Here is a 27826-nt window from a genome sequence, read left to right as displayed (position 1 = left end):
TCTCTTTGCTGATTCTCTTGCCCAGCAAACTTCTGCCTGTTCTGAAGCTGCGCAAAGGAGTATTCCCAGGAAAAGAAACAATGAGTTAATTTTAACTTCGAACTCTACCAAAGATTTATTTTTAAGCAAGGAAGGTAGGCATGGGAGGCTGAGTAGTGTACAGGTCCTGGGAGACAGAACAGCATTGGTGATTACGTTAAACCCTTTTCAAGCTGCTGCGACCTTACAAGATGTCCCGCTTCTGCAGGTACCAGAAGGAAAAAGGACCAGTTATTCCAGGCCTCAGGGAGGAAGCCTTCAAGCTATGCGAAGGAAATCTTTCTGCACCTTGTGACAGATGAACTAATACATGACTGTAGATGGCTTGCCAGTTACAGAGGTAAAAGGAGGCTTGCCTTACCAATCTCAGAGACCACCTGGAATTTTTACTGAGCAAATACAAAAAAAATTAATGACTTGGCTATGGTCATAAAGCTTTTTATTTTTGTATTAATGTTTTCTTATTAAAAATGCTACTGCATTCAGCCACTGTCAGCTGCCAGTTTCCACATTTTTTCTCTGCTCATCTGTCATTTTAAGTAGCATAGGTGGGAGAAGTGAAGGGAAGGATTCTGGCTAAGTGCAATGTCGCTGCATCTGCCCACAACTGAAGTAGCAGCTAGGCCCACAAGTTAAAACTCAAGTGTTCTGTAATAATCTTCGTAATGATAATAAAGATGGTTATTCCCATTTTACCCAGCTCAGATGTTGTGCCCATCCTGGTTCTGTGTGGGGCCTCTCCATCCTGCTGTGCTCTGCCTGGCCTAGATCAGGGAAGAGATCTTGAAATTTGAGGCCAAAGATCCTTTCCAGGATGAGGTCTTCTTCCTTTTTGGACTGGCTATCTTCTTAGTGGGTTTTTTTGGGGGGGAGAGGTAAGGGAGCACGAGAGCTCGAGTCCCTGTATCTTCTCCCTGCACTGCTGTCCTGACCGCATGATCCCATGATCAGCTAGCAGCTGCTGAGACATGCCATTGAACTGTAAAATGGCATTCTTTGAAGAATTAAAGTCATGATTTTTGCTCGCTTTGGCTCAAAAATGCACCAAGATTCTGGTGTCATCCTTCAGTAAGGTGGCTGCACACTGATATACAGACTTCTTATTGGGTATTCTTCTGCTGTATCAAACACAGGAGATGAATGAGGCTGAAGAAACTGCAAACAGGTAAGCAGTTGGCTGGGACCAAGGATGCTGAGCCGTGGCATATGTTGGTAAACCACTTCTGGTCAGGGGTCAGAGCACAGAGAAATGGCAAGACAGTATTCAGACATGGATGTCTGAGGGCTTGTGGGAAGGAATTGGAGGATCATCATGTATTGATTGTTGTGACAGGCCGTGGCTGCATGTTTTCACTGTAGTTACTTGGGTTAGCAACAGGGAGGATAAGCTCATTCAGAGTCTGCCCTATGCCTTAGGGCGCGGTGTCTGCCTTGCTGTGTATCACAAATAGAGGCAGGTAGACGTGTGAACCCAGAACGTGTTATCAGAAACAGCATTTGAGCCCAGGTTAAGACTGCAATGAAGACAAAAACATTTTGTCCAATAATACTTTTTCAGATCACTTAAAAGCTTGCAAAGTTTAAGTCTAAATGTGCTCAAGAAAAAGCTCTCCTATGAATTAATCATTAAACTTTACTACCATTATTACAGTAGCTCGGGGAATGACGCAGTACAGAACTTCACTCTATTTTTAAAAGAAGTTCCCTTCAAGGATTCAGAGTTATAAGGTAAGTGACCCATCTGAGTGTTGCTTTATATGGTCAACACTACACTGATTACTACTAAAAGCTTGTTCAACTATTGCACTCCAGATCCATTTCAAGCTCCTGGTAATTATCTCTAAAGAGCCAGGTAAGCCTTAATAGGGAATTCAAAGACCACCTCTTCTTCCATATTCAACTGCAGTGGCTGAGTTAATGGAGGATGTTTCAACTAACAGCCCTCAGAGTTCAGAACCTTGGCTATAGAATACTCCACCACTGAAGATCAGGATGAGTTCATCTCTTGGTATTTATAAGGTCCAGTGCAAGACTCATGTTTTCAAGATGATCTTCCCCAGATAAAGTGACATGGTGACAACATTTCTCATTAAAAGATGCACCAAGCTCATTTATGAAGGTGGCTTTAGGTAGGGAGGAGAAAAATGAGTATCTTCAGATATATAGAATTTTTTTATATAATGCTTCTATACCATGTTGATGAGTGCATTAAAAATAAAACAGTTTGCATAAAGAACCAAAAAAGGGTAAACTGACAAATGTTATAGACTGTTTTACTTTCATTGCAGTCACAAATAAAGAATAAAACTGAAATTACATGGAACCTGAGAGATAACATCAAGGTAATTAAAAAGAGAGAGCAAGAGAGACATAGAAGTGATCACAGCAAGACAAAGAATACTTCCTACAAAAAGGTAGCTCGTGTAATCGTGTAAGGACAAAAGTTCTTGAGAAGCGTTGGCTTTTTTATCCAGTGACTAGTGTTGTCGCAAGTGATGAAAAATTGTGTGTGTTCTGATACTGTGAACAAATGAGTGTCTTACCCTCTCTTCTCACAAAAGGAAGAAGCTATATTGAGAAGCTTCTTACCTAATATGGCTTCTGTTGCTATACTCCAGTGGGAGAAATGGAAAGTTTGCTACCTGATTATTTCCTTTCTGTGACTGATCTCTGCCCCAGTCCAAGACATTTGAGGTACATCTCATCTCCCATAAACAACTAAAATGTCTTGGACTGGGGAAGAAGTCAGGATCCACAAAACACCCAGGTTTTGGAAGGAAAGAGGAATTACAAGCAGAGCATACAAGCTCCTGATGGGCGACTGATCCTCCAACCCAAACTGTATTGCCTTTTCTAAACTAGCCCAGGAGTCTGCACCACTCCTCCAGATAAGCAGGTTTGCATGCCATCAGAGCTTCAGATTTCTATTTCTGCTACAGGATTCCCCAAAAGGAAAGAGGTAGCTAACCCCGTTCTCCTTGAACATTTTTAGTTTACCATTCCCTCAAAAGATTTTCATATCCTTTGGAATCCTCAGAAGCTTTTTGGAATTCTCTCATTATTTCTGCCAGTAAAGAAAGGGATTAAATCAAGGCCTACTTATTACAGCCAGGCCATAACAAATACAAATATTCTGCTGAAACTCAGTCACTTTTCAAGAGATGTTTTTGCTAGGGATTGACAGGAAAAGGGTTAAATAAAATACCTGATATCAACCAATGGATTAGGATCACTTTTTTGCAACTGCTTTCTCAGTATGAAACCTGGATGGCCAATACCTGTGCTAGCCATTAGTAGTAACCAACCAAGCAAAGAAACCAACTTGACAGATTAAAAAATGATCTGAGGCAAGTGAAGAAATAATAACTATTCTATACAACAAACCAGATATCAGCTTTAAAAAATTTAAGTTATTTTTTACGGTTGTGTACTTAACAGCATTTCAGTTATTCATCTGAAGTGCTATTCTGAACTTGTTTTGCCTTTCTGAGCCAAATGAAATATGGTTGCTGCGGGCCTCCTGGATGGTACAGAAATTGATTTTACAAGGATGTTAACTGTCATTTCCTTCCTAAATTGAAGATTGGTGGAATGACTTGAATGAGCAGATGGCATTAAAGTAGAGGGCTTACAACAGACTATGTGAGGACAGAGATTGTATTTCTAGTTACAGAAGACTCGTTGTTTAATGCAGCTGTGTGTGTGCAAGTAACATACATGTTCACTAATTCCTGTCTCCAGTCCACCATACTGGATTTAATATCATTCAGGCTTGCTTTTCCCTTTTTCCCCCTCACCTCAGGTGCAGTTGTGAAAAGATGGCTGAAGGTACAGCTCCTATCACACACAGTGATTTTAGACACTGCAGATGGTTAACTGAAATCATTTTTCACCATACTCTTCAACTACGTCCAAGTGAAAGAGAAAAGCTGAAACTCCAGCTTTCTTTAAGTTTCAGGAATCATAAATGTGTAAAGGCTACCCTGTCTTGCAGGAGTTAAAGTCAGCGAGTGTTGCAGAGTAACTCTGAAAATTGTTCTGTGAAATGGGTGCAATGTCCTGAAGCAAGGTAGTTATATCGCAGCGCCTGAAACTGTTAAATGAGAAAAAATTGAAGGTAAAAACAGTGAAAGTAAAGATGTTATATACAATTTATGGACATGAAACCATGCATGGAATAAGCAGAAGCTGAGATAAAGATCAGAGAGAAATCCACCGATGAGTAGTCTTGAAAAACAATGGACAACTAGTAACAAATTCCATCTCTACATTAAAAAAAAAAAAATAAAAAATCTACATTTGTGCCTAAAGTCACTAAAAATCTGGCTTCTTTGGTCCCCTTTTTTGTCCTCAAAACAACATCTCTTGTGCCAGGCATAAAGTATCAAATTAAAATAACTTTACTAGTTTTATTATGCTTCTAAATAGAATAAGGCAAAAGATACAGCTTTTGAAACTGGCAAAAGACCCTCCTTTTCAATCAGCCAGAAAGGGGTCATCTTGGTATCACAGGACCTAACCAAGCACTCTGAAGTCACTGGAAAGAATCCAGTGACTTCAGCTGACGTTGGATCAGGTCCTCAGGGCCGGTCAAGAGACACATGGCACTTCCTACGTTTAGTTTAGTTACTCTTCCATCATTTCTCTCGGCTTTTGTATAGATATTTATACAGAATTTTGGTTAGCAAATATGACAGCATAATGTTCCCACACCTTTTTTCTTTTTCTTTTTTAAGATTTCTTTTGTACTTAATGTAATTGCAGATGTTTGGCTCAAACAAATTAAGGCTCTACTTCCACAGGAAGAGAATCCTACCCTCAAGAATATTGAGTAAACGCTATGTAGAAAGTGAACACCAGTATTTATTTACAAACATATCTCTAGTTTACCAGCCTATTTAGAAGCCTAGCTAGCTCACACTCCACTGGATAATTTTCTGTCCCATTGCCTGATGTTCTTCAATTTTGGATATTAGCCATAATTATGACATTTAAAACAATCACATTTCCTTGGCTAGGTCATTAGAGATAGTAACAGACTATACAGATAAATGAAAATTATACATAAAACTATGTAATCTTGACTTTTCCCAGCATTTTCATACATTACCTAAAAGGAAAAAATATTCTGTAATAAAACATGCAAGTTGCAAACAAAGGTATCCCAACCTGCAAACACTTAAACATGTGAATAAAGTGACTCATGCAAATACTCCCATTTAAGTCAATGGCAATAATAATATGAGTGGAGTCACTTGCATGCTTTAGAGTTTGCAGGATTGTCCCCAAAAGTGTTTAATGAGTAAACATCAGCAAACAAATAGATGTTTACACAGGAACAGGAAAAAAATTTTTTTTCTTTTAAAATGCAAAAGGAAAAAGCCATCCAGCATGTAATCCAACCTACATTACCCATAATTTCAGTAAGTAATTATTAGGTCCCAAAACAAAACCTGAAAGTTCCAGTGTGACAGCAAGTACTATGACCTGAGGTGTAAATTAATCTAATTTTCATATTTAATTTCCAAAATTCACCTTCTGACTCCACAAACTTAAGGGTTTCTCATTTATTTCCTTATATCTCACAAAGAGACACTGTGGAATGTTTATCTCTTATCTGGATATTGTCATTTTACTGTCTCAAACTTCTTAAAACAAGCATCTCACTAGGGAGGAAATCAGTCAGCATCAGACCTAGTAGGGAAACCCTGCACTTGCTCAATGTCTATGGCTCTTACACAGTTCCAGATGTTCAGCACATTAATAATGTACTAACTCAAAACCTCTTTTTGAAACTTTAGAATGTGAAAATTGCATTAAAACCTCTTTGCCCTCATTAATGGTATTGTTACAATCCCAGTATTCTGGAAAATGTTTTTTGGCATTTGTTTAACTTTGTAATATTGCCATTTACTCATTTTAACAGCTAGTGCTCAAATCTTAATGCTTTTAATAGGCCTAGCGAAACAGACTACCATCTTTTGTAAATTTATAGACCTAATTCATTAAATAAGTAAAAGTTGTCAGAAGGTTTTTAATCCTCTTTATTTTTGTCACAGTCAGGAAGAAAACAAAGCCTGTTAGATTTCTTAAATTTATTTACAAGAACTATGTGTACACCAGTTGTTTGTGGGAGTGCCTCTGATGGAAATCTAGTCATCACCTTTCATTTTTATTAATAGATAAATTTCAGAAGAAATAGAAAAATATACCATCCACCATGCAACTGCTGCCTCTCTCTCAAAAAAATTATTTTTACTAAAAACTCTCACGAACCCCAGTAAAATAAAAGGTCCCTCTTAAACCAGGAAGAGCCAGACATTCAGAATTAATACCAAAACTGTATTCTTAACTCACCTGCAGTACCCTGAGATGGCCCAATTGGTAGCACATTTCCCTCTGGACCAGTAGACAGTACGCTGAAGGACTTGCGCTCATATCAAATGCAGATACTGCAGTGAAATACCAGAGGAGTGCAACACTGTCCAAGGTTAAATTGAGGTAACTTCTACTTCTCCCTGGTGAAAGCTTAGATTGAATTTAAAGGTTCTCCTGGTCTTTTGGAAGTAGCAAGGGATAGCCCCATTCTTTTGGCCACCATTCCCTCACTTAATAAAACTAATTAACATCTCCAAGGCTGTTTGTCAAGGGGTGTATACTACTGCCAAGAATTTAATGACTGACATATCCTAAACAGCAAAGAGTCCTGTGGCACCTTACAGACTAACAGACGTATTGGAGCATAAGCTTTCGTGGGTGAATACCCACTTCGTCAGAAATGGGTATTCACTCACGAAAGCTTATGCTCCAGTATGTCTGTTAGTCTGTAAGATGCCACAGGACTCTTTGCTGCTTTTACAGATCCAGACTAACACAGCTACCCTTCTGATACCATAAACCTAAACAGTCACTACACACAGCTGCTTGATCCTTCACGAATGAAAGGAACTAAAATAATATCTAAGCACACATCATCATCATCACCCACTCTTCCCAGTTCTCATGAAACAGGACTATGAGAGCTATGACACATACATACTAGGATAAGTTCTAAAGGACTTAAACTCAAAATCTGAATTAAGAGCTTCTGAGAATCTATCATGTAAAGGTGTACCTGAAAATTTAAATTCAATATTTGTTTTAAAGCAAAATAAGTACCTGTAGAAGTGCCAGATAAAATATACCGGAAGTCCATTATGCACACAGCAGGTACAGTACAGAGATTAGCAAGGCATGCTTCTCCCCCACTACCCTATTAACGTGACCCAACCCTGACCTCTGTCAGTAAAGGATAAACCAGTCGATGCCCACACAATCTTGAATGCCTCTCCCAAGACTGCTTACTTGAGTGCAGAGTAGTGCCAATTCAAGATGTGGGGTTCGGTTGTCTAGTGACTGGATTGAAACTATCTAATTTATTTCACATTAGACAGCTCTTCAGCACCCAATGGTTAACTTATTTTGGTCACTACAAAACTTGTACTGGAGTTGAGCTAGTGATCAAGAGGTGAAAGGTTCCAGGTTCAGTTAACAATCCCCTTAGACCATTTATTCCATACACTAAATGAAAGTTACACACAGCCAGAAGTTAAAGAAAATGAGCAATAGCAAGTTTTAAATAAGTCATGGTTACAATAGACAGTGCTGATGAACTAAAGCAATGTTTTTCACTTTGATTAATCAATATTTCTGGCAAGATACGAAAATCACCATTTCCATGAATGCTGCTTATCCAGTGTTTGCAGGATCAGGCCATAGAAAATTTTAAAAACTCCAAAAGTTTGTAACACATACAGTACTTACAGAAAAAGAAGCAAAAGGGAGAAAAAGTTTAAGTTATTCAACAAAGAAAATAAAAGAGCAAGCTAAGAGGTCCTCTGCTTTGTACTAGAGATTTATGATCCTGTTATAGAAATTTAAACATAGAACTACTTCTGAAGTCCGTTCCAAGTAAACCTCAATGAGATACCACCCCAGAACCTGCTTACAATGGATATACAAAACCTAATATGGTTTTGTAAACTTTAGTGGACATTTTGAAACGATCCAATTCTGTGACCTCATGTTACCATGACAACATTATGGTCTAAAAAACAAACCACCATCATCCTCCATAAGTTTGGGGGTCTCTAATAAAGAGAGCATTATATACAGTCAGAATGAGATACTTATCCTAATAATTCCAAATTCCCGATGTACTGGTTTTACATGCAACATCACCCCCAGAATGTAATGACTGAAGACAGCAGAGAAAATAGTTTAGATTGTGCTCATTATTTTGAAATCAGCAGTGGATGCAAAATGTACCTTAAGGGAAATGGTTTATACATCAGACTCATAAAGGTGTAAAAGGTAATGAAGCCAAGTCTGCACTGGACATAAAAAATGATCCAAGTCTGGACTCTGGACAGAGAGACATCTTTCCAAAACCATTTAGTGGAAACCTTGATAGCCACAAGAAAAACTATGAAAACTTTCTTCTATATATTCAAATGTTTTCTTACTAGGTTCTAAAACAGAGGTGGGCAAACGGATTGGCCTGAGGGCCACATCTGGGTATAGAAATTGTATGGCGGGCCATGAATGTTCACGAAATTGGGGGATGGAGGGCAGGAGGCCCCCAGCTGGGGGTGCGGGCTCTGGGGTGGGGCTGGGGATGAAGGGTTGGGGTTACGGGGTGTGTGTGCTGGGCTGGGACCGAGGGGTTTGGCCGGCAGGAGGGGGATCAGGGCTGGGGCGCAGGAGGGGTTCAGGGGGGCAGGCTCTGGGCAGTGCTTACCTCAAGCAGCTCCCAGAAACAGCAGCATGTCCCCACTCCAGCTCCTATGGGAGGTTCAGTCAGGGGGCTCTATGCACTGCCCTGTCTGCTGGCGCCGCCCCTGCAGCTCCCACTGGCTGCGGTTCCTGGCCAATAGGAGCTGCAGGGGCAGCACTTGGTGCAGGGGCAACATGGGGAGCTCCCTGGCTGCCCCGCCTCATAGGAGCCGGAGGGGGGACATGCCCCTGCTTCCAGGAGCCATGTGGAATGGGGCAAGACCCAGACCCCGACCCCGCTCCCCAGCTGGAGTGCAAGAGCGGGGCAAGCCCCAGACCCCACTTCTCGGCGGGAGCTCAAGGGCCAGATTAAAACATCTGGAGGGCCAGATGTGGCCCCCGGGCCATAGTTTGTACATCACTGTTCGAAAACATTAGATGCAACTACTGACATCAGCAGCAGAAATCAAATGTTTCTTAACAAGAACACAGTATTTAAAGTTGTACAACCTTTGCCTCTCCACAACATTTAAGTGCAAAAACTTACACTTAAATGACTTACAGAACAAGATTGCACGGATGTCTAATGGCAAAGTACTGAAACAATTTCACACTCCCAGCTGCACAAGAGAGAGAACTTTTAAAGTTTCATTTTTGAACTGAATGTGTCCCAGAAGAGAAAGATTTAGTTCATAATGTTCAACTTCTGTAGAAGTATTCATTAGTGAATAGCTGGCCTGCCTTGCAAAATCAATTAAGATTTTTAAAAACTTTTCTTGCAAAACTCTACTCTTTGATTATTCCCAATAGAAAACTGTTGGATATCTGTTCTCATGCAAGTGCATACAATTACCACTTTGTAAGCCAATACATTTTCCTAAATTCTTTCATACTTTGCTTTATCTTCCTATTTTAAGCTATTTTCCCTAAATGAACACTGCCCACAACCAAGCTATGAGATCTATATCAGCTGTCTATAACTGAGGACACTGAAAGTCCATTCCTCTCTCTCTAGATTCAGTACACATTTCTACTGAATTATAACAATTCAAAGAAAGCCTATGATACACCTATCATGACAGACTTTTGTTTTGATCAAAAACTAAAATTTCCACTTCTTCACAGAGGGAGTTTCATGTTAAGATGCACTGCATCAGCAAGAAATCTCAGATTTAAATCAAGATTCAAGGCCAACGTGTGAAGTAAAGATATTGCTGCAGCTTGATTCTGCTTCTAAGATCATTTGGTTTTGCAATAAGCCAGGAAAAGAAAAAGGATATAATTCAGGACAGGTATTAACAAAAAAACCCTCTTTTAAATAATCTGTCAGACAATTAGCCAAAATTCAGAAAATTGACTATTTCAAAACCTTGTTGCAGACTAGTATTGACTCCTTTTTAAAAGTTTTAATCAACAAATTAATAAGTCAAATTTCCAGAATACTGGTGAGTTGTACATTTGTAAACCTTGTTCAATGAACTACCTATAAGGGAATGAATGCATTCTCAGAGTTACTGTATCTCTTACCCTTCCCTGTGTACAAGTTCCAGGTCCTGTACCTGGAAATTGCATTTGGAGCCTGAGGTGGTATGAACTTTCAGAAAAAGCCACACCACCTGTGAATTGCATGTAACGATATTTTTATCTTTATAGCTTGATCTCAAGTTCAATTCCACCTGTGATGGTGACCTAAAAGTGTGTTTATTAAATTCATCTGGTTAAGGACATTACTATTTCAAGAACTGAGCTGGGCTCAGAATTCTGTAACCTTCTAGGCTTCTCCCTGGTGGAACCAGAGTTCATTAGTTACCTATATCCTAGAAGTAGCATTAGTCGGTTTCTATTTTCCTCCCTTTACTTTACCTATTGTAAATATTGACAATCATTATTTCAATGTATTTTCCTTTTTTTTCCAATTGTAATGGCTGGTGAAGGGCTAGGTGAACTCCAGCAGGGAAAGGTCTGCTCCTTTAAGATTAAGATATGATGAGAACCTTCTTTAGGATATAATGTCAAGCCTTAGCAGAAAGATCTCAGTCTAGTGGAGGCTGTGGGAGAGAAAGGTACTCCAGGAACTGAAGGGATGTAGGGCCCTGTTTATGCCAGATATTTTATTTTTGTCTTATATTGTAGTTGTTAGTGTTGCGAAAGTAAAATTATTTTTCAAATTATTAACCTGAGTCAGTACATTATATATTAGGAGGTCTGGATCTCCAGACAACTCCATGTCACACTGTCTAGCAGTTGACAAACATATGATCATAGAATCATAGAACTGTAAGGGACCTTGAGAGGCAGGTCTAATTATCTAGACCATTCCTGACAGGTGTTTGTCTAACCTGCTCTTAAAAATCTCCAATGATGGAGATTTCACAACCTCCCTAGGCAATTTATTCCATGCTTAACTACCCTGACACATTTTTCCTAATGTCCAATCTTGCTGCAATTTTAGCCCATTGCTTCTTGTCCTATCCTCAGAGTTTAAGAAAAACAATTTTTCTTCCTCCTCCTTGTAATGGCCTTTTACATACTTGAAAGCTGTTATCATGTCCCGCCTCAGTCTTCTCTGTTCCAGACTAAACAAACCCAATTTTTTCATCCTTTCCTCATAGGTCACATTTTCTAGAGCTTTAATCATTTTTGTTGCTCTTCTCTGGACTCTCTCCAATTTGTCCCCCTCCTTCCTGAAATGTGGTGCCCAGAACTGGACACAATACTCCAGTTGAGGCCTAATCAGAGTGGAGTAGAGTGGATGATATTTTAAAACTGTTTTGAAAAACATGAATAAGTCGCAAGCCTTCTACATTCCTTTCCATTTTAAAAATACACCCCACAACAAAAAATGGGTCAATTGCTGGAAATTATATATGGCTAAAAGGTCTCATGTGAATGCAATATAACAAAGGATTGATGGCTTTTCAGATATTATCTATTCTACTTGTGTCATGTCATTACTGCTTTTGCTATTGATCTGTCAAAGCAAAATGATTTGATATGGCACCATAGTTACAGAATGAATTTCAAAGAATTATGAATTTTGTATTGCAATACACAATAATACAACTGCTGTGAAAATTACAGTTTAAAAAACAGCAATTATGGATGTAAATGCATAATAGGTTTTAGATAAAATAGTTTTAAAGCCTGAATCAAGTTCAACAATTTCTAAGAGACTCACAAGAAAAAAACACCCTAAACTATTTTATATCATTTTAGATTAGAACCCATGACATCGCTGAAATCTTGTCTACACACTATATACAGCTATTTGGTACAGAATACTGTACAGTACACACCATCACCCTACAACTGTCAAGCAGAACTTTGCCAGACCAACTGAAAAGTTAAAACATATTGAAAAAGGTCCTGAGTATCACATGAAGAGGAAATACGATTAAAGTCTGAATCAATGGAAGACATTTGCCTTTTGAAAGGTAAAGGAGGAAATGAAGAAAGAGGAAAACAAAGAAAACTATGTATCATACTCAACTGATTAATAATTTTCTTTATATTGGTGAAGCTTGTAAACTGAGAAACTCAAAACACTTTGAACAATTGTCTCATTTTTAAATTTTATTTAAAATGTTATGAATCAACATTCAAAGGAAATCAACAGGGGCTCATAGAAAGGACTAAAATATTACAATGTATTGTAAATAGATCCCAAAGAAAGGTCAGTTAACTCATCATGATGGATCATCACTAAAATTTATAAGCATTAGCATTCTTCTCCTTGCCGGGTACTTTGACTTTGATATGACACATATTGAATGAATCATCTCAGATGCTGGCACTAGGCAAGATATATCTTAATGCAGACAGGTCGGCGACATGAACTCTAATGGCCCTTATCTTAATCTTGTTTAAAAGCATCTTAGATTTCTGAGTAATCTTTTCACTTTCTGATATTCTCTTTTATAGAGTGTTTTTGCTAGAGTTGCTACTGATTTTAACATAAATGCATTTTTGTTCCATAATATCATCAGTTTGTTTTCCAGTAATGTATTAACCTTCAAAAATTGTGTCTTGACTTGCATTTTAATAACTGTAAAATTTATCCTAATTTACTTTCAAAGTAAAAGTGACAGAATTTTGATTGTCTGTACATTACTACAGGTTCAATATAAGAGCAGGATGCGAAGCTATGAGATATTTGTGTGTGTGAGATGCATTGTTTCCATCTCATATGTATATTTTACTATACTGGGTTATTAATCTCAGATATCTGGCATATGTAATATGCAGCAATTTTTTTTAAATAGTGGTTTTACTAAGAAAAGTCTTGTTTTTATTTATTGAAATACTATTTGAATAGGGTAAAAAAAATCAAACCTCCCTACAATTACTTTTTCTCTGTTCATATTATATTTAGTTAACTTATACCATGTAGAAATAGCAGGGCTGTAGCAACTTTCAAGAAGTCATCTGCACAGAAATGATGGACAAGACCTAATTTAGCAGCTGCTTTGATAAAATTTTAGAAAGTGCCACTGCAAAAATTCAAAGAAAAGTTCTGAAGATTTTAAAATTCAGAGATTAGAAATAGCAGCAATTCTCCGAAGAGAGAGCTGGCAAAATGTCATTGAAGTAAGTGCAAGTGGTACGTCCCAAAAGTCAACTCAGCTCTGTCTCTCGCAAGAAGCAAATGTATCAGCTTAAGTCTCCTAAAGAGCTCTAAGGGTTCAACACAGCAATGAAAGCCTGGGCTTGAGCCCAGGCTCAAGCCTAATCCCCCTTGCGTCCACGCACCTATTGTGCTAGCCTAGGGCTCTGACCTAGGGTCTGAATCAGTGTTAAGCTGGGACGTACGGTCCAAGCCCTATTGCTGTCTTGTGTGCACATGGCCCTGGCTTGACTCAGGTCCCAGAAGTCCTCCGGATGTATCCCCAGCTTCCCAACGGCACATAAGCAGCATGGCAGGCAGGCAGCGCAATGGCATTAGTGCCTGGTGAAGGGCACCGCCTGTTCCTGCTCCTCTCATGGAGGCAGCAGCTCCTGCTCTCTCTTCTTTTCTGCTGTGCGGAGCTTGTCCAGAGCAGGGAGCAAAGCTGACAGGCGGGAGGTGGTTCCTAGCTGCCAGGATGTTGGGGGTCATCCCTCCACTAGACGTGCTGAGCCAAGAGGTCCACTGCTCCCCTTCCCTGCAAGGCAGCCGCTGGGTGCCTCTCCACCCTGTGGACCTTGCTTCCAGGCTTTCCCTGCCTTCCTGGGCTGCATTTGCAGGGGCACCCAGGAATGCAGCACCAAAACCTCCCCACAAAAAGAAGGAACTGGAGCCCGAGCCACCGCTACAGAAGGCTGGAAGGAGGTTTTGGGGCTGGTTCCCGCTCACCACACCATTAGTGCATGCAGCCCTAGCAATCCTTCATACACAGCCCCATGGTGGGCAGCGGGGGCCCATGAGCAAGGGCCAGAGAGTGGAGCAGGGACTAAGTGGCTGCCCTGCAGGGAGGGAGAGCAGCAGAGCTCCTAGCTCTGCATGGCCAGGGGAGGGATGACCCCCAACATGATGGTCACTCTCCCTCCCTGCAGGGCAGCCGCCTGGTCCCCATTCTGCTTTCTGCCCTCCTGCCCTTGGGGCTGCATATGCAGGGGCGCCTGAACAGTATGCACTGTCAGGGTGGCATGCGGGAGCCAGCCCCAAAACTTCCTCATCGTCTTCCATGGCAGCAGCTCCAGATCCTCCTCGCTGCTGTGCAGAGCTTACCCAGAGCAGGGAGCAAAGCTGACAGGCAGGAGGCGGCTCCCAGCTGCCAGAATTTGGGAGTCATCCCTCCCATAGCCATGCTGAGCCAGGAGCTTTGTTGTTCATCTTCCCAGCAGGCAGTTGCTTGGTCCCCACTCCACCATCTCTTGCTTGACCTCCATGGGCCTGCGTGTGCAGAAGTGCCCAGGCAGCAAGCACTGTCAGGGCGGTGAGTGGGAACCAGCCCCAAAACTCCCCCCAAAGCCTCCCAGGTATCCCTGCATCACAGGGTGCAGCAGGGGCAGGAATAAGAGAACTTGTGGGGCTGGAGACCAGCTTAGTGTCAAGTTGACATTCTCAATGCAATTATGTTTGAAATTATGTTTTTGAATGTATGTGTGTCTAAAGGCTGAGAAGGGTACATTTTTTTAATACAAAAGGATGTCACTCCTTTAGATGAACAGGAGGACATTTCCACTGAATGAGGTCATTGTACTTCTGCCATAGATGTTGCTATATCTTGCACATAATTGCTTCATTGGGACTTCATTCAAAAAGAGCTCTTCCAGCTTGGAGTATGAACATCCAGAATTTATGAAATCATAGTTAGTAGAAAAAGGCACAGTTGACAAATATATTTCAATTTAATTTTTCATTGTAAATATATAGGCTGCATACTGAACAACGAATACCCATCATGAAATCCCTACTTCTCATTGTTCACAACTGACCAAACACTAAAATCTCACATATGTTTGAAATATTTCAATTGTGTGAAAATATATACCGATTTATATATTCTCAATGTTTTGTTAGATCAATAGCATACTTTCTGTGCAAGCATAGTGTTCTATCATCATATCACAGTGGTACCTTTAGGAATGAAAAAGTGTTTGTTCCTTTAATATATTTATATTTACCTTCTCTATGCAAAAATCTATCGTAAGGAGGAATAATCTGGAATAACGAATTATATATATAGAATTTTCAAAGTATTACTGGTGATTGACAACAGTAATTTACAGAAATTATTCATATAAGATGTATAAGGAGAAAGCATTTTTAGTGGGATACTATAAGCTCCTTTTACAAGGATGATATGATACAATACGATACAACAAAAGTTAAAGAATGAATCAAGCTTGGCAAACTGAATAATAAATTGTGTAACTACTATATCTGTTCTTTTATTAGTCCACTTAATATGACAAAGTATATGGAAAGGGAGAGAGAAAATACAGCTGATATTACTGGATCTTGGGAAAATATCTTGTCAAAAACTTTTTTTTAAATGGGTTACTATAAAGTAGTTTGGGGTCAAAATTTTATATACATTAAAATCCTTATAGTATGGTGGGGAAAGGTCCTTCAGATCAGTGTTTCTCTACCTTTTTGATATCAGGGACCAGCTTACTGCCTTCCTAAACTGTCAGGGAGATCTCAGGGACTGGCGCCAGTCGACAGACTGTTCACTGAGAAACTCTGATATAGATTCTAAACATCTATTTTTAAGGGCCAGTCTTCAGTGGAATGTGGGCAAATCACCATTCCAATCCAATGGAAGTAGGAGAAACATGCAAGAGACTCTGATTTCTCCCAAAGGAAAGTCTACCTAAATTGAAACTTGCAACTGACAGAAAAATTGAGGCCTTTAATGGATGCTTTTTACACCTGTTAGCACTGGAAGCAGTAAATAACCATGATGCTAGTTTCTATAGCAAATGAGCATTGGTCACATAAATTTCACCTGAGATGTTTTATCAGCAGCAGCCAGCTTCCTCTCAATATGATTAGTTTAATGCAGTCTTTGACTGGCATCTACTTATTAGCACATCAACATTTTCAGACTTGCTGCTACTTGTTCTTAAGGTCAGGGCACAAGAAGTCTGGGGTGTTTCTTTTCTGCTAGACTTTTTATGTGATCTGGAGTATGTCACTGTATTTCTTGGCACCTCAATTTCCACAGCAGTAAAATGGGGATAACGCTTTTCTATTTTCACATGGTTTTGGAAGGACACATTCATTAACGTTTGTAAAGTAACTTGAAATCTTCAGAGAGAAATGTACTTTAGAAGGCTAAGTATTACTTACATTATAGTTGATTCCTAATTATTTCTTTCCAGACTGGGGGATTCAGGTGGTTTCATTTGCTCCACTTTTGCCACATATGGTTTTTATTTCTGACACCATGTAACAAAAGTGCAACACACAGGTACTGATAATAGATTACTCCTTATTTCCTGGCTCTAGTCACTTGACATTGTTCACGGATACAAACTGCATCAAGTAGCATGGTTCCTTCGTCTCCCAAATCCAATAACTACTATTACAACATCCATTCTTTACACTTATGCCTGAGTGTTAAATCATAGCATCAGAGCTCTCCCCAAAATAGGCAATACACAGATATTTTATAAACTCTAATATTCAGAGGCTAGTTTCAACCTGGCACCTTCTCTTTATATAAATAAGGAAGAAAACATTTAAAGTGCTAGAAGTGCTACATTGATCTGTAGCACTTCATGTCAATTTAAATGAAATACATAATGTGCTTTTATGGGAAATTAATTTAATTCCATTTATGAAGTAGCAACTCCTGATGCTTCTCCCTTTGAGAACTAACAAGCAGGTTATCAGGTTTCATAACGAGAGACATGCACATGTATTTAGCAAATCACCACAATGCCTTAAACTTCAGAGGTATTCCAAACATGAGGTTAAGAGTGTGCTTGTTTGAATCTGGTCACTAGTTTATCCACTGGGGAAAAAATGAGGTGATGTTTGTGACAAATAGGGGAATTTTGGTAATATTTGTATTATTCCACAGTGTACCTCAGTTTCCCCTCTGTACTTTGTACTACTGTGCACAGAGTATGAAGGGAAAGGACAAGATGTTGGACTCACATAGCTGCCTGGCTGGAGACCACAGTCACTAATGAACTGAATAGGGCCTCCACATGTGAATGGAAGATCCAGAAGAGACAGTGGAAACACCAACGGCTGGGACAGTCAAACCTAGCTACCAATGGCCAAGAGGAGATTTTTCCTCACCTCTCAATAGGGAAAGAGAGCAAGGGCCTTGCACTGGAGAACAAAGGGATACAGTGACAGGTATTCATGCCACAAACTGGACTCGCAGAGAGACAGCACCTCTCACCTGGGCCTGACAAAAGGAGGGACAGAGAAAGGAAAACCAAGATGGTTCCTACAGCAGCCTGGCTCAAGAGATCCCTGGTGTTGGGGACTATGTCTTAACCTTTGCTTTCCTATGTTAACCTGAGGACTTCCTGATGCAGTATTCTGTTGACTAATGAGGATATTTTAAAATTACATTTCCCATATTTCTCTACTGCTGCCCCTTTTTATGCTATTTCTTTCCTTCTGCATTGGGCTGTCTTGTAGGACTGGGAAATTAATATGGTCAAAAAATGGGAAAAAAATCTTAGATTTTGTAAACTTGTTATCACAGGAGTAAGAAGAAATTTCTCTCCATCATCATGTACAGCATTGCGTAATTGCCAGTTTGCATTCAGAGGTTCTCTATCAGGATTTTCAGAGGCAAGATTCTATGTTTCATGGACTGTATCTGGTATAGTAAATCTTATGTTCTGAAAACTTTGATTGCATCATTTACATTTAGGTAGGATTCATATTATCTGAATAAATTCTAAGGTAATGTTTTCTTGCTAAATCATTGTTGTGGGATCTCACATTCCCTATTGGAATAGGTTAGTTTTTCTGAGGGCTAACACAATTCTTATTTCAGTCCCAGGTTATACTCTGGAGTGAGAGGGGAACATTTTTCTCTCTTACTGGTTTGATGGGCTTGAGTTTTAGAATCCAAGTGTACTGTAATACAGATTTATTTATTTAGAATTTTAGCTAGATGAAGTTAGACCAGGAGGGGAGAGTCTCTGAGTGATGTGATAAGATGTTCAGTTCTAATTTTAGTTTTGTTGGTGAATTTTTAGTTTGTCTAGACTTATCATTTTTAGAGCCACTGAGCCTCCACAGCTCACACAGAAGCTCTGCTATTGGCTGGCTGGTTCTAGCTCAGTGGTTCCTTCGTGACTTCAATTTATAAAAATCAGGCTACTTTTATGTCAGTGCCTCACTTTAAGCCCCTCGGTTGGAAAAATTTGGTCCGTGTGCCTGGAGATATTGGTAGGCATTTCTTAATAAATCAAAACATATATAAATAGATACGAGTGTGTATCTGGAGCTCCACACTCCATGGATGATGATGATACTAAATGTGCAAAAGTTAGAAAAATCACTTGTTCCATAGTAACCGTAAGGCATTTATTGCATATTTTTGTTTATAAAGTCCTAAAAGTTGAACCCACATATAGTATAACAAAATACTAGATATGTTTAAGTAGTTGAATTCAAGTTGCCGTGGGAAACAATTACATTTCCTGACTTTTCCATTTAAAATCTGGCCCATATGATTATACTAACATCGTATTTATATTTAATACTTTTGTAGGTGTCTGTCTGTATTTTGGAGTTTTAAGTAATTCTGAAATTTATATTTATCGATACCTTCACTAAGTCCATGGAAGTGCCTCCACAAAGAAAAAACACGTAGGGTATGTATACACTGCAAACAAAACACCCATGTCTGGCCTGGGTCATCTGACTTGGGCTCATAGGGCTTGGACTGTGAGGCTCTAAAACTGCAGTGCAGACATTTGTGCTCAGGCAGGAGCCCAGGTTCTGAGATCCCAAGGGTCCCAGGGATTAGGCTTCAGCCTGAGCCCAAATATCTACACTGCAATTTTATAGCCCTGCAGCCTGAGCCCAAGTCAGGTGACCTGGATCAGCCACAGGTGTTTTATTGCAGTGTAGACATGCAGTTAATGTTTTTTTGTCAGTAGTCCTTTCAGTGAAGCATAAGGCCAATTGAGATTTTTGAAGTGGGAGGGGACAACCTGAGCTGATCAGCAGTTTCTTTCATTCTTACTAAATATGCCAAATCTTACTCTGATCTCAAGGTCTCTAAGCATTTTCAATTGAGATAAGTTTTACCCTCAAAAAAGAAATCTTTTAGCAAATACCTTTTGTTCATACACACAAAAAACACTTCCACACAACATATACAGCACCACTGTCACAACTATTGCTCTACATAAATACATCACGAACTGAAATAATGCCTTGGATTCAATTTTAGATATAAAATTAGAAGACAATTTAAGATTTATTTTCAGCTTGCTAGTCTTGCACATTTACACATGTGGTTTTGTGAATTAGAATGATGGATTATATTTCGTAGTCTGCCTTTTTCTACCAATTCTACATTGTATGGTCTAACGTGGTCACCTAATGGTTATTTCTAGTAACTGCACTGATGACACAAAAGGACATTTTCTTTTTATCCATTCCTTCAGGTTTTAAATTACTCTTCCTTGTGGGACATCTGACATCAGCAAAACGGTCAGAAATCTGGAACTGAATCAGCGGCTCCAAATGGTGCAGCTTTTCCAGTGATACCACGTTTGATTTTTAAAAGGTTTACATTAAACCACTGTTGATTTTACTAAATTGTTTACCGCAATCCAACCACAGTTACAGTTGGATGAAACAAACAGACCTGTACTCCTAATTACATTGCACATTTATACTGTTCCTCAAATTTGAGTTCTGTACAACAATAAAAACTATGGGAAAAGAATACAAACTTTCATTTTTTATCACTGAGGTATAGTCTTAGCCATATGATACACCCTCCTATCAACAATAAAATTTAGTAATACATGCTTTGAAATAAAGAAAATTGATCCCTTGGGACAGTGGGCTTTGTCCAATTTCCACTTGATTCAATAAAATACTGCTAAAATCCATAGCAAAGTGAAATGAAACAATAATCAAAAGAAGGAGAAATGAAATGGCTGTATATTATATACAAACAGCATATAAAGATAATGCAAAAGGCATCTTAATTGCTGAGTCAATGTACATGACAAAGTTGCCTTTGATGATAGGCAATTGAATGGTAAGAGTTTTTTTAAAACTGGTTTTAAAAACCTAGACTGTTCAAGGAAAAACACTGAACATCATATCTTTCTGCAACATCTTTCCTCCAATACCCTGAACAAATCTCATTGAATTAAGTTAAATCTTACTGTATTAAGTGTATGTACCACTGTGGGCCAGGGGTTGTATGTAATTCCATGGGTGAGGGGGAACACAGCCTCCAGGCAGAATTGGGCAAATTCACTCAGGTTGTAACATGTCCCAAGAGGCACCACCACCTTGAAAGGACTGGTATACACTATCGTACTGGGGAATTCACAGTACAGGCAGGAGATTGTGCAGTCTGGAAATACCTTGGTCTGGAAGAAGAAAGAGGTGTGTCTGCCAAAGAAAGGAGACAGCTGGGGAGCTGGAAGCCTAAGAGTAGGTGCCCTTGCTAGACCATGGAGGGGGAATATGGGCGAAGTTGCCCTGAACTGTGACACTTTCTATCCAAGATTTATTTTCAGACTGAGATCCTTTTCTACCACATGCCAAATGCACATAAGCACACTTGCACTGAGGACCAAACCAGTCTTTTCTGGATGACTGTGATCAAAACAACAATATTCCTATTATTCCTTTTAGAGTAGCAGCCGTGTTAGTCTGTATTCGCAAAAAGAAAAGGAGTACTAGTGGCACCAGTCTTTAAGGTGCGAGTAGTACGCCTTTTCCTATTATTCCTATAATGAAACAAAACATACCTTGCACAAAAAACAAACTTGTAACCAAACAACTACAGGATCCGAGCAATTCCAACATGGACACTGCTGTTGTCTCTATGTTTATGTATAGGGATAAAAAGTTACAGAGCGAATCTTTAAGTAGGGTTTTTAAAAGAGAGAAGAATATGAATTAAAATTTCCTTACTTTATAAGATGGCAAAAAGCATAAGACCCCTTGGTCAACAGTTTGACACACAGAAAGCAGAAGTGCTCCCACTTCATCCTGGAATTCAAAGGTCTCTGTATGCTGGAATGTGGCATGCAGCTTCCGACCCTTGGGGCCTGCCCCAATGGTGCCAACCCAAACCTGTTGTATTAATATTTCAATGTTATATACATATTTATACCAAATTAATAGGGAAATGTAAAAACTAAAGTAAATAAAATACTAAGATTATTTCTGAACAGATTAATGCTAAGGAACAAGAATATAAAATCGAGAGAGAGAGAAAGGAGTGTAGCAAGTCACAATAAAGTGATAGGTGCTGTTACCAGTAGTGTTTACTTTTTAGCTGTACTTGTGAAATAATATTTACTTACTATTACTACTTTTATTTAAGATTATTATGTATCAACCATAGTTTCATTTAAACACTTAGTTGACAACTTTCTCAATGCAAGTAAATGTCTGTTTTACTCTTTCCATTTTGAGTTATAGAAATAGAACGAGTTTATATGGTCTTCATTTTAACTTGCCATTTATTGCTTATTTTATAATGAATATTAAAGTTTCAGGAGTGAAAGCAATGTTGCAAACATTTACCTGAGAGTTACGAATAACATGATTTGCCTCAAGTTGGATAGTAAACTTCACACCAAGTTCTGAAGAAAATGAGTCCATTGGAGAGAGCGTACCAGACGTGAGAACAATTGTCCTGACATTACCACTTAAATCTGAAAAGGCCTAAGGAAAATTAAAAAAACAAATTAGTAAAATCAGTACAAACTATTATATTTGTATTTGTGATCAAATGAGGGTCAGTAAGGAGTTTGTGGCTCACTTTATACTTAGCTTACCACAGCTGGATTCAAGCACCAAAAGTTAAGCGTATGGACTGCTGTTTTCTGCCGTGAACTCCTCTGATGTTTTGGTTGTGCAAAGAAAGCATTTTTATCTGGAATATCAAGTTGCTTTTCATTTGTCCAAACATATGTTTGTTGCAAAGCAACTCTGTAGTCATCTGCAAATCTATATAGAAGTAAATTAATATAACTGGTAAATAGACGTAACCTGCACTTGTGTTTGTTAAATGTATATTTCATAAATCTGTCATGTGGGTTCAGCATTAAACTCTGAAAAACCAAAACCAGTGTTGACACAATGTGGTTCCACCTTAAGCATCCAGCCTAATGCTGTACCAAACTCTGCCTATAATAAAATGAGCTGGCAACTGTGCATTCAATATACGGAAGAACGTACTCTACACTAGAAAGAGAGAATATGATTTAAGGTATAAGGTTCAAAAGTTATATGACTTTCCATTTAAGAAACATAAAGAGCCTCTATAATTGCTAAGCCATGTATTACAGAATTAGTTCTAAAACAAAATATTTAATAGCTACAGTTGGCTTTAAGAGTGAAGGTATCAAAAGAGTAGTTTAATTATTTTAAATTAACATTAAAGTGATCTAAAGTGCAGACTGGAGCTAGGCAACATGCCAAGAAAATATTCTAGTCTGACCTTTAGAGAAACCACTCTCAACATTTTAGTTATATAAAAAAGAAAATTAATTTGGTGATATCAACCTACTACTTATTGGATGTTTACCCACATGAGAAATTTTTTTGGCACAATCCTGTTTAATCGGTAGGTTTTGCTCAGGAGAAACCTGACACTGAAATAAATAGCAGAGGTGCTGAATAGTTGAGAAAGAGACAACTTGGCAAAGAAGCAGGAACATGTTTGTACTATGCATGCCTCCACTCTGCTTGGCTCCTACAAATGCTCATTTTTTCTTTATCATGCATACCAAAACTACCCAAATGTCTTGGGGAAAATATTTATACTTGCCATCTTTCCATCTTCATATAAACAATCAGATGTTTACAAAAATACACTCACTTGCAATTTAAATATATCTCGTAAAAAGGAGAAAGAAAAAAAGTCCATAATTCGGGCTATATATTTCCACCAACCTGTTGTTATCTTTAAAAAGATATAGTAGAACCATGAATAGCCCTTTTAGCATAATCTGAGTGGCAGGGCTCACAATAGGAACCTCAATAAGCTCATCTCCTCCATGAAGATTCGATACTTTTTCTTCTTTTTCAAGGACAGCAGCAAAATGTTTCTGCAACATGCAAACTCCTCATTAATATCATCCTAAAAATATTCCCAAAACAAATGCATACAAATCAAGTATTCACCACAGTATTTTAAAACAACTTCTCTCAATACAGCTAGAGAAGTTAGACTGAAGATAAAAATCTTAGTACTTAACTCAGTGCTTTCAATGTGATTGGTACTGTACAGAAAGAAAGGACTGGCTGAAGCATGCAGTAAATATGATTTGTTCGTCAATCTGAATGCGGATGGTCAGTAAAGATAGAACTAAGAGTCATTCCATTGTCACATTTTTTGAATAATAATCTGATCACTGTTATTCTTTTGTAGAACAGAAATAAAGTAATTATAAGACCATTGTAATAAGCTCAGTGTCTGCTACTTTGAAAATAAATTACTCTAGTAGATTTAAAACTTGATTCGCCACTCACACTTCTTTTACACAGGTGTGACTGTACTAGTTTCTGTGGATTTACATTTGATTTTCATCATGCACACTTTTGTACAACAGCTTTGAGAAACTAGACTGGATTTAAAAGAGTACAAGTAGTGTAAGTGTATTTTAAAACATGAAACCAAATAATATTATGCATTTTTATAATAATGTCTGTAATATAAAACTCTACCTGCAGGATAGGAAATGTAGCATTTGTTATTCCCATATTGTGCAAAATGGTGAGCATTTCCTTTCCACTCCAAACTTTACAGGAGGTTTCATATCCCCTTTCTTTAAGTTGACCAGAGCTTTCCTGTAGCCAACTACAAATGAAGAGAGTAATAAAAATTTTAAATAATTCCTGCATTAATCTCAATGATCTTGTAAGACAATTTTCAGGAAGCTAAATTGAATGAACTTCACAAATTGCACCATACTCCTGTGATATTATTAATAATTATTTTAATTTAATATCTTTAATCAAAAGGTTGAGGGCTCTGCATGTAGGGTCTGATTCTGTTCTCCCTTCTGCTAGTTTTACACCGTTGAACTGCACTGACTTTAATGAGAGCTACTTCTGATGTATGCTGGTGGATGTCGAGAAAAATCTGTCCCTTAGTGTTGACATTTCCCCCCCGCTCCATATATTATTTTTTAACTTTATTTAAAAAGGGCATAAAAATATAACTTGTTTCTTTAATTGGTCAGGAATGCATAGGAAACATTTGTGTAGCCTTGCACCAAACCTTATTTTAAGCTATTATGCTTTACAGACCATTCATTACCTCTGTAATTGGTATGATTAAGGAAAGAGTGACAACCTGCACCATACATGCTAAGTATTTCCAAGATAAGTTAAATCAGCCTAATTAAACCACATCCCTTCATTCCAGCCACAGAGGAAGAAAGACTGGATGCAAGAACCCTTTTGCTACTATAAGCTGTGTTTCCACTAGGGGAACTGGCAAACCCATTCAGGTGTAGGAAAGGGCACTAAAACATGTGCTTAAGTACTTTCTAGAATCAAACATAGGAGACTTTTTTTAAACGGACGTAGAATTTTGCTGGTTACTCACTTAACGGGCCCAGACCTGCCAGTTTGTGCAAAAAGATAATACTAATTATTGGTCATTTACACCCAGTCTCTTGCTTTCCACCCGCTGCTTTCCCTACGGTTGGCAGACTTGACAAGACAATCAACTTGAGTTTTTCTGATAAGGTTAAAAGGCCGGAGGCGGTCAAATCTCCAGCCTTGTTGCTCTCCTCTGCTGCTAAGAAGTTTAACATTTGAAAGACCCATCAAAGGAGAATTAGTAGCCACAGGGAAATTATTCTGTCTCAGTGGCACACAAATGTTAACCCTTGGCACCAAATGGAGAAGAAAAGAGGGTGAAGTTGAAGGTGTACCTAATCTCTAATAAAAACAAGGACTTCCTAAATGAGCAACACTTCCTAGACCAATATTATAACAAAATGCTTGTCCCTAATGTAATTAAGATAAGCTCAGTTAATATAAACAAAGCCACTTTTGTTATTTCTTATTGTTATTCCACTATTCAGATAGCTTTCTGATGAAGGAGGCAATCACTTAATTGGAATATTTGGACATGCACAGTTGGGTACCAGTTAGCAGCTACTATATACAGCACTGTACAGTCAAAATACAAAGGAAAATGAAATGGTGGCGGGTGGTGGAGGTTTATAAAAAGGGAGTAGAGAAAGTGAATAAGGAAGTATTATTTACATCTTCACCAGGGGTCATCCAATTACATTAATCGGCAACAGGTTTAAAACAAACATAAGGAAGTACTTCTTCACACAATGCACAATAAACCTGTGGAACTCACTTCCAGGGGATGTTGCGAAGGCCAAAAATATAACTGGCTTCAAAAAAGAATTTGATGTGTTCATGAAGGAAAGAAACATCAATGGCTATTAGACAAGATTGTTAGGGATGCAGCCCATACCCTGGGTGTCCCTATCCCTCTGATTGCCAGAAGCTGGGACAGGACGACTGGGATAAATCACTTGATAAAATGCCCTGTTCTGTTCATTCACTCTGAAGCATCTGGCATTGGCTACTGTCGGAAGAGAGGATACTGGGCTAGATAGACTATTGGTCTGCCCCAGTATGGCCGTTCTTACGTTCTAGATTGCATAAACTGCCCAGCTCTCAGGCAGGTAGACTGCTGGGAGTCTGGGCTGCTGGCGGCCTAGTTCTCAGGCTCCTCAAAAAGCCCAAATTATCCAGGCAAATCTGGGAGCCTTGGAAACACTTAGAAAGGTCAAAAAGAAATATTATTTCTATATTTTTCAAAACAAAACTTTGGAATTTTTCAATTTCAAGAAATTTCAATTGTTTGTTCCATTTCAGAATGAGTTTTATTCTTAACATTTCAGAATTTCCCATAGAATGGGAATTCCAGTTTCCAATCAGCTCTGTGGTGGCATTAAACTGCCTTAACCACAAAATTATGCTTTCTCTTCCTGCAGTTCCCTGCTTCATTCACCATAAACCTTCCAAATTCTGCAACAAATGAGGCAGAGGTCCTACAGGCATGAGCTTCATTCACTACACAACCATGATTCAGTCCCATCCATCCATCCTGTGCACTAACGGACAGGCCCTGTAGGGAAAAACACAACCCAGTATTGCATAGGCAACCTGAATTCTGGCATTTCCTAACTCAAGTGCTCGGCTCTGAAACCTTCGCATTCTTTTAATGTAGGAAACTTTAACCAAAAATACCTACGTTTTAAAAAAACTTAAACACTGAAAAAACACAATTGCATCATGTAGAACCACATGCAGGGGTGAAAGGAAGCCGGTACGGGGCGGTATGGCAGACCTGTAAAAAGTTGCTGCAGGCTCCGGCCCCTACCCGCTTGACTTTAAAGCGCTGCCGTGGCTTTTTTAACATTACTGTCCCCCCTCCCGCTGGCAGCTATTGGGGAGGGGGGTGGGTGGGAGCAAAAGGAGCTGCTGCCCCAGGGCTGGCAATTTAAAAGAGTCCGGGGCTCCGACAGCCACTATTGTTACTGTGGCAGTGGCCAGAGCCCCGGACCATTTAAATCACCACTGGAGCCCCAGGCAGTGCAGGCCACTGCCGGCTGCAGGACCTGACTGCCCTCTGCCCCGCCCCTTCTGCCCGAGGCCCAGCCCCTGGACCGGTAAGTCTTTGACGTTACTTTCACCCCTGACCACAACAAGAATGTGCATCCTCCACAACATCAGCAGGGTTGGGATCTTTAGATCCACAACACTATCCACTACCACTTAAGCTAATGGAGTAACTGGTAACGGAAGAAGGCTATTACTTCTCTGAGGACCTGGCACAAGAACGAGATGGAAACAGACACACATTTTACCAGAGGGTTTCACAGCTATCTACTAGACAGCAAAGGAATGTTAAGACTCAGCAATAATGGGTTCAGTTCCAGGTTCTAGTGGTTATAGACCCCTCTGCCACTGTTCTCCCAACCTCTCCCTGCCCTCTTCTGCTTCTATACCCACCCTGTTCACCTCCTACCCTGGTCCCCCTCCCACTCAGCTTGTGCCCTTGTCCTCCTGCTCTATCTCCTTGTCTTGCCCCCAACTCTTGTCCATGTTCTTCTTCATCCATTCTGATCTTCTCCACACCATGGCCCCTGTCATTCGCCCTCCCCCTCTTCCTCCCTCCCCCCCGGCTTCTTATTTCCTCTCCCCTCCTCTATCTTCTGTCCTTGTTCCTCCTTGCCAGTTCTTGCTCACAACCCCACCCCCACCTCTGGCTCCTATTCCTTATGCCTTGCCCCTCTTCCTCACCCCTGTGCATTCAAGTCAGGTTGCTGCCTCCTCCCCCTCCACAACACATGGGCACCAGCAGGGAGAGCACTGAGAAAA

At 39.4% G+C, this 27826-nt stretch overlaps 1 protein-coding gene across 6 annotated transcripts in view; it reads right to left on the bottom strand.

Annotated features, from left to right (window-relative positions):
• The window catches only part of BRIP1 (BRCA1 interacting helicase 1), a 130600-nt gene that overhangs the window by 60082 nt on the left and 42692 nt on the right, over positions 1–27826 (bottom strand). For 5 of the 6 annotated variants that reach the window (XM_037880367.2, XM_037880366.2, XM_043531375.1 and 2 more), the window contains 5 exons: positions 24134–24266; positions 23360–23514; positions 22240–22411; positions 21986–22126; positions 21368–21529 (listed from right to left, as the gene is read on the bottom strand). In XM_037880367.2, coding sequence (XP_037736295.2) covers positions 21368–21529; positions 21986–22126; positions 22240–22411; positions 23360–23514; positions 24134–24266 — 763 coding nt within the window. The remainder of the gene's footprint in view (positions 1–21367; positions 21530–21985; positions 22127–22239; positions 22412–23359; positions 23515–24133; positions 24267–27826) is intronic. The other variant, XM_037880368.2, reaches the window with a different exon arrangement.

The sequence above is a fragment of the Chelonia mydas genome, chromosome 17, assembly GCF_015237465.2.
Source record: "Chelonia mydas isolate rCheMyd1 chromosome 17, rCheMyd1.pri.v2, whole genome shotgun sequence".
In the NCBI taxonomy this organism is placed as follows: Eukaryota; Metazoa; Chordata; order Testudines; family Cheloniidae; genus Chelonia; species Chelonia mydas.
The sequence above is the reverse complement of the archived record's forward strand: the minus strand, read 5'-3'. Positions and strand labels throughout refer to the sequence as shown.